Source organism: Etheostoma cragini, chromosome 10 (genome assembly GCF_013103735.1).
Source record: "Etheostoma cragini isolate CJK2018 chromosome 10, CSU_Ecrag_1.0, whole genome shotgun sequence".
In the NCBI taxonomy this organism is placed as follows: domain Eukaryota; kingdom Metazoa; phylum Chordata; class Actinopteri; order Perciformes; family Percidae; genus Etheostoma; species Etheostoma cragini.
This window is the reverse complement of record NC_048416.1, coordinates 3,121,971-3,129,062: the sequence shown is the minus strand read 5'-3', so window position 1 is coordinate 3,129,062 and position 7,092 is coordinate 3,121,971. Positions and strand designations below refer to the sequence as shown.

Genomic DNA, 7,092 nt, shown 5'->3' with positions numbered 1-7,092 from the left:
AATCATAGTTAGTGAGGACATGCAAACATGCTTGTTGTCTATACTTAGGCAACCCATTATATTTAAATAAAAAAAAATTTAACAGCAATTGTGTTGCATTATAATGCAAAGGCACCTGGTTCTATTAATTGACAGCATTACAATGCATTTTGTAATTTCCTTCAATTGAAAATCTTTGAAACAAGTTTGGGGGACTTGAAGGGCACCCATTTCAGAGAATCACCCATGCAACAAATGCTTCACTGTTCTTGAAAAATAAAGAACAAGAACAGCAATTACAATCAGTGCTGAACACAGATTTACTGTAAGTTGCATGACAAGCGCCATGGATACAAAATGATAACACACAAGGTGTAGTAATGCAATGTGCAAATGTGTGTTTGTGTATTTGCTGTAGGAGATGACCCATTCGTGGCCACCTCCTCTCACAGCCATACACACCCCCGGGAAGGCTGACCAGACCAAGTTCCCCATCCCAACTAAGGTCAGTATGTCTTTGTCCCATCGCATAACCCTTTCATTCACCAAAGTAATATCAATCTGTTCACATTAACCCTCCTGTTATCCACCAATGTACCTTGTCCTTGGGGTCAATTTTTTTTTTTTTTTTTTTAGATTTGGTTACACTTTTCTTGAACGTATCTACGTAAGAGTGACATAGCACTGTCATGAATGTGTCATAAACATTATAAAAGTTATAAATGTTTATGACACAAGCTAACGCTTCTTTTAATAAGTGTCATTTGGTGTTGTCACGAGATATTGGTGTCATGGCTGTGTCATGTGTTCATGAAAGTGTCATGTCACTCTTGTGTAGATACCTTCAAGAACAGTGTTACCAATTATTTTTATTGACGTTGATTTCCTAAATGTTATCATCTGCTCTGACCCGGTTTTCTTCATTTGAGTCAATGAGTGGAAAAAGGATGTGAAAGTGTAGAAAAACCTTGACTTAAACTGCCACACTTCCTGTAATTGGGGGCTAATTGTGGTACAAAACTGGCGTCTTTAACTGAGACTCTTCAGTCTGCTAATTAGATATGATTCATAAATTCAATGCGGCAGAGATTGCTGCAATTGAATCAGATTACTGTTGCCTCATCCTGCGCAGTGGCGCAAGTGACAGCCAATGAAATTACAATGTTAATGAAGTAGCGCTTGTTTAATTCACCTCCCTACTGCGTGTCCAGCGCTGTGAGGAAGTGGACATATAGTCTTGAAGAGTGGCATGGACAGAATTCTGTACTGCGCACTCCCTTTAAAGTGCTCATATCATGAAATAAATCCCTTTTTGGGATTTGGGGACTTATTTTGTGTCTCTGGTGTGTCCACACGCATACACACTTGAAAAAAAAATGAGATACAGTTTCTGTATCCTCTGCCTTCAGTCTCCAGGTGAGCTGTGAGGCAAATTCTGTGTTTTGGGTCAATAAATCTAGATTATATTCTTGGCAGGGTAGAGAAGGAAGAGGAACCTACATTTAGACCTTAATGCATGGAGATACAATATGTGGGAAGATATAGTTAGATAATCAGATAAATGAACAATTAAAATGTTCCATTTTGTGATCTTTGTAAATATTTGTAAGATCTTTCGGAGTTCGGTTGGTGGTTAGTCAAGAATGAATACGGTGGGTGGGATTGTGCTCTGAATTCATGACTTCATTTTTTCTAGAATCCTGGCCACGGCCCTGCTTTTATGAATGTTTGATTATGATCTGTCAGTGATATTAAAGTGAGTGAGGTGCTTTTTGGCCCTGGTGCTTCCACACGCGTCCAATCTCGGCAAAAAAAAATATCCATGCCGTTTTGGGAGACATGGTTCCTGAATGTCCTCGGTCTTCATTCATGTTCAAAATCTGCACGGCTTTCTATGTCACTAGCTGAGACCAGGTGGCTAACCAAAGCACCTGCTAGCGCTATCATGCTAGCTCGTTCTCAATGGCAAAACACTGCTGCGACAGCCACTAGTTGACCATAAACTCCAATTGAACTACTTCCTGTCCCTGTTGTGCAGGTATTCTACAAATGTCCCTGGTCTAGAAGAAGTCTCCCAGCTTATCCTGCTTTGGACTGACCAAAGCTGGAGAAATAGTTATCTAGCTGATGGGATCTTACATAGCTACAGCTACATGTGTGACTGCCAACAAAGATAGTATAGAAGTGAGATGTCTCACTCTTGAGCTAAAACAGACACCCAAACTCACAGGGTGGAAACCATACAGTCTATGGTGGGAACAGGATTTGGTGCTTGGGGTGAGTGAGAAGGGAACGGAGGTTGGCATCTGTGGATCTAAGGTTGCGGTGTGCGGGGTCAGAGGAGGGGCGAGGTTATTGAGAGCTTTTGAAGGTAAAAAGGAGGATTTTGAACTGGATTTTGTGTTGTACGGGGAGCCAGCTGAGGTCTAGGAGGACTTTGCCACTGGTGCGACCAGGCCTTCAGATAACTTCCAGAAAGTCGTACCAATGCTTGTTTCTCTTCTCTCAATCATCGCCACAAGAAAATTGTCGACCTACTACAAGTTATAGAAATCTTTTGCAATTTCTATTTTAAAAACCTGGTATCCGGTCTGTTTTCTTCTTTTCAGTGGCATGCAACAAATGATTTGCTTTTCATGAAAAAAACAGAAATGCACAGCATGTGGGGTTTTCTACAAGAACGGTGATAACAACCACTGCTGAACACTCAGGGAAAAGCACTTCACTTACAAAAAAAAAAGCCAAATTTTACCCACAGAAATTTCAAGCGAATGACATTGTAGTGCCACCCACGCAGTTAGCTCTGACAAGTGGTGTTTGAGGAGTGAAGTACAGGAAGACGAAAGCAGTCAACAAATGCTGAGACACAAAAAAAAAATCACTAATAAAAGCAGGGACAAAAAGAATTGCCACTTCAGAAGAAAGATGTTGGCAAAGTTTCTCCCGCTCCCCCCCCCCAAAATGCTTTGACACCTGATAGATATTTGTTGAGCCCAATAAAATGGGAAATTACAGTGTAAGAGCAGCAAAATCAGTCACACAGCAAAGAATATAAATGAAATACTAGGATACAATATACATAAAATAATAATGGGAATACAATACAAGAACAAATATTTGAATGTTTAATTTATATAGTGCCAAATCACAAGTTATCTCACTGCGCTTTTCATAAAAGAGCAGGTCTAGACCGTACTCTGTGATATTTACAGAAAAACAATATATTTACCAGTTGGGAATACAAAAATGTGCAACTGCTTAAATAGTAGGATAAATTGTAAATAAACTAATTGTACAGGTTGCACTTAGTGCAGTATTGTGGTGTCTCAGCATTTTATCTAGCACCCAGTGATGACATGTTAAGTTTTACTGTAATATAAACATTGGGAGTATTTGTCACTTGAAACCAACATAAATGTCATGTGCAACATTTACCTCACAAACTGCAGCGATATTCTCACTGGACCAGCAGGTGTTTTCCACTGCTGAAAGCTTATGAATTTTTTTTTTTATACCACGCAAAACATTGGCGGTTGCAAAGTCAAAGCAAATAGCAATGGAAACACTGAGGCAGTCAATCTAAAGCTGGTAGTTAATGAATTAGGAGAGACTGTTGTGGCCCCGTTCAGCCCCCAGCGTCACACTAATCCTGCCGGTGAGTTTTAAGACCGAGGCGGTAGCGCGGAGAGAGGCCAGGATCGGAATCCTGTGTGATGGCATTGTTGTGTTGCTGTGAAATCAATGATGACATCTGTTGGTTTATTCATTCAACCTCTCACCCTGTGGCTTTCTCTCTGTCTCCCTCTCTCTAGGAGTCGCAGCATGTGACCTCAGGCTACAACACCCAGAGTAAGTTTCCCAGCGTCGACACTCACATGCTAGCTCTATGGTAATTAACACCGGCGAGGCCGTGAAGGCAACGCCACCCAGAAGAATAGTGAGGAGGAAAAAAAATGTGCTTAATGTTCAGATGAATTCATACCTACAGGAACAGACATTTTCTGACAAACATGGTGTTACACACATATGGTTAAATTGTTGCTGATTGTGGAGATTTGTAAATTTTTTTTTAAATTGGAAGCAGAATCCTTACTGCTCTGTATAGCAGGCATTGTCAGTCAGCACTTAAATGTGTGGGGATTTGAAATACACCAAGCTGTGATTTGCTTCCATTCATGGATAATTATACATTTGGATAATTTATTTCCAAACTCACACTTAAGAGTTGACTAGAGCAATGTAGATCAAACAGTCCGTCGCAGTTCTACCGTCTATCATTATATAGTACATTCTCTAAATAAAATCAAACATTAATCCTTTAAGACAATACAATCTTTTAGAAAAGTACTTTTTGGCCTGACTTAAATCTCATTTACAACCATATTTAAAAGTCCCATGGCATGACAATGTCACTTTATGAGGTTTTTTAACATTGAAATGAGTCCCCCAACTGGAACCTTGCTCTTTATGAGGTCATAAGGGGCAAGGTTACCTCTCCTTTCTTTGCTTTGCCCGCCCAGAGAATTTGGCCCACCCATTAGAGAGAGAGAGAGAGAGAGAGAGAGAGAGAGACACCATGGCTTTCAAACGAGCAAAGTGGCAGTTGGTCAAGGCCACACCCTCAGCCTCCACCTTGTCCCCCCCGACCATACCCCTCTTCTTAATTGCTACAGACTCAGAAATGACATGTACTAAGTAAAGCTCATTGTGATAACTGGCTCTAGTGGCTGTAATTCTGCACCAAGGCTGAATTTTGGGAAAGAGCCTTCAGAACCAGTATTAGGGGACCACTAAGGTCTTTATAAAAGACTTCAGATACAGTATTAGGGGACCACTAAGGTCTGTATAAAAGACTTCGGATACATAATTAGGGGACCACTAAGGTCTGTATAAAAGACTTCAGATACAGTGCTAGGGGACCACTAAGGTCTATATAAAAGACTTCAGATACAGTATCAGGGGACCACTAAGGTCTGTATAAAAGACTTCGGATACAGTATTAGGGGACCACTAAGGTCTATATAAAAGACTTCAGATACAGTGCTAGGGGACCACTAAGGTCTGTATAAAAGACTTCAGATACAGTATCAGGGGACCACTAAGGTCTGTATAAAAGACTGCAGATAAAGTATTAGGGGACCACCAAGGTCTGTATAAAAGACTTCAGAAACAGTATTAGGGGACCACTAAGGTCTGTATAAAAGAGACTTCAGAAACAGTATTAGGGGATCACTAAGGTCTATATAAAAGCATCCAAAGAGCACCAAGCCATGGGACCTTTAACATACAACCTATATCTGAATATTCTATCTGGACCAAAAACGTTATAGTAATGTGCAAATGTCCTTAGAACGCATCGTGATCAGGACGGGATTTAGAACAGATTTAAAGCATCTTTCCGTTAGTCCTTCACTGGCTGGTAAATGCCCACGTTTTTATACACATTTCACACACATTTCCAGTGTTGCGTTGCTACAAACTGAGGACATATGTAAAGTAGACTCTCAGTTAAGAATATCGAGTCTCCGAGCCCATATATCAAACAAACAAAAGCTTGCAGGACATTACGATTTTTTTAAGAGGAATAAAATCGTCACCTGGGCTTAGAGACATCCTATGTGACAAACTGGGAGTGTAGAGATCGAAAGCTTTTGTTTTTCTTTACTTCCTAAGTCCAGAATGAGATCTCAGTTTTTATAGAAGCGATGGAGCTACCCTTTAAATACTTTTACATTTAGAGAATCAGTGTCTTAAACCTGCTGATTGGTTTGCAACAAGGGCTAGCTACTTTAATATACGTATACTCATAACAATGCATTGAAAAATCTACATCAGTGAGCTTTTTTGTAACAAGTTATGTATCATTAAACCGCCTAATACTGCTTTCAGTAGGTCTGACTCCTAGGAGTCAGATCATCAAAAGCTCTTCTGAACTGCTTTCTTGTAGTGTTTTGAGATGTGTGTGTGTGTGTGTGTGTGTGTGTGTGTGTCTCTCTGATATATGTGTGTGTGTATGTCTCTCTGATATGAACAGAAGAAACACGACCGGCTAAAAATACAAAACGCAGTCAAAGGGTTCTGTGTCTCCATCTGGAATAAATTGTCACCTCAGATTTTTTTTTCTTCATGCAGTGCATTATAGTTTGACTTAATTTAACCCAAAACTCCCGTTACCAAAGCAAACACACACACACATGCACACACATACAAGCACTCTCTCTAATTGAATAAACACACTGGAGCGAGTGTCATGTTTTCCACCATGACGATACTAATACACATCTACAGTGATTTGAGTCTGGCTCCTTGTCAAAACTAATCAACACACACACACACACACACACACACCTAGACACTTGCAAAACAGTGATATTTGAATGTCCTCTGTTTTGTTGCAGAGCGATGTAATGTATCAGCTAACAAGCCTGCTGGGAAACCACCAACAGCACCACAGAAGTCGTGAGTATCTCCTTTTTCTGACACACACACACACACACACAGATTTCTGACCTGCTGCTTCTGCGTTTCCCTCAAGGTAAAATTAAGCTTGACTCTTGGATGAAATTCACTGCTGGTAGGAGAGAAAAATAAGATTGTGTGGATCAGAGCGGGAAAGTGCAGCTACATTAATTTAACGTGAGCCAGGAGCATATTGCAACATCTCTGGCTGCAGGCCGCTCCACTCCACTCCACGCACAGAGCTGTGCAGGCAGGATTCATGGCACGGTGAGATTGTAAAAGGAAGAAATCTTGGCTTGTAAACCCGCCTCACGACCCTGATTTATCCTGCGCTTGACCCCAGAAGCACTATGACTGTGTGAAATGTCTGCAAAACCCTTTTCCCTTGACTTGTGATTTCCAATCAGAGCTATTACCTGTAACTACGTGGGCGCGGCCTTTAGCCTTTCCAGAATAAAAAACATAAAAGTAAAAGTTTAAAGTAAAGGAGACTTTTAGCATGACTAGCCAATGCCAAAGTCACATGACCAGTGGTTCGTATTTTACCCAATGGGAGAGTGAGACTGTGTGGGGGTGGCTACCATAATACCTCAGAGTAACGTCAACGTTGTGTGATTACATTTTGTGTGTGTGTGTGTGTGTGTGTGTGTGTAC

At 40.7% G+C, this 7,092-nt stretch overlaps 1 protein-coding gene across 2 annotated transcripts in view; it reads left to right on the top strand.

The window, feature by feature from the left end:
* The window catches only part of aff2 (AF4/FMR2 family, member 2), a 210,102-nt gene that overhangs the window by 114,068 nt on the left and 88,942 nt on the right, over nucleotides 1-7,092 (top strand). For both annotated transcript variants that reach the window (XM_034883341.1, XM_034883340.1), the window contains exons 6-8: nucleotides 398-484; nucleotides 3,792-3,828; nucleotides 6,378-6,438. In XM_034883341.1, coding sequence (XP_034739232.1) covers nucleotides 398-484; nucleotides 3,792-3,828; nucleotides 6,378-6,438 — 185 coding nt within the window. The remainder of the gene's footprint in view (nucleotides 1-397; nucleotides 485-3,791; nucleotides 3,829-6,377; nucleotides 6,439-7,092) is intronic.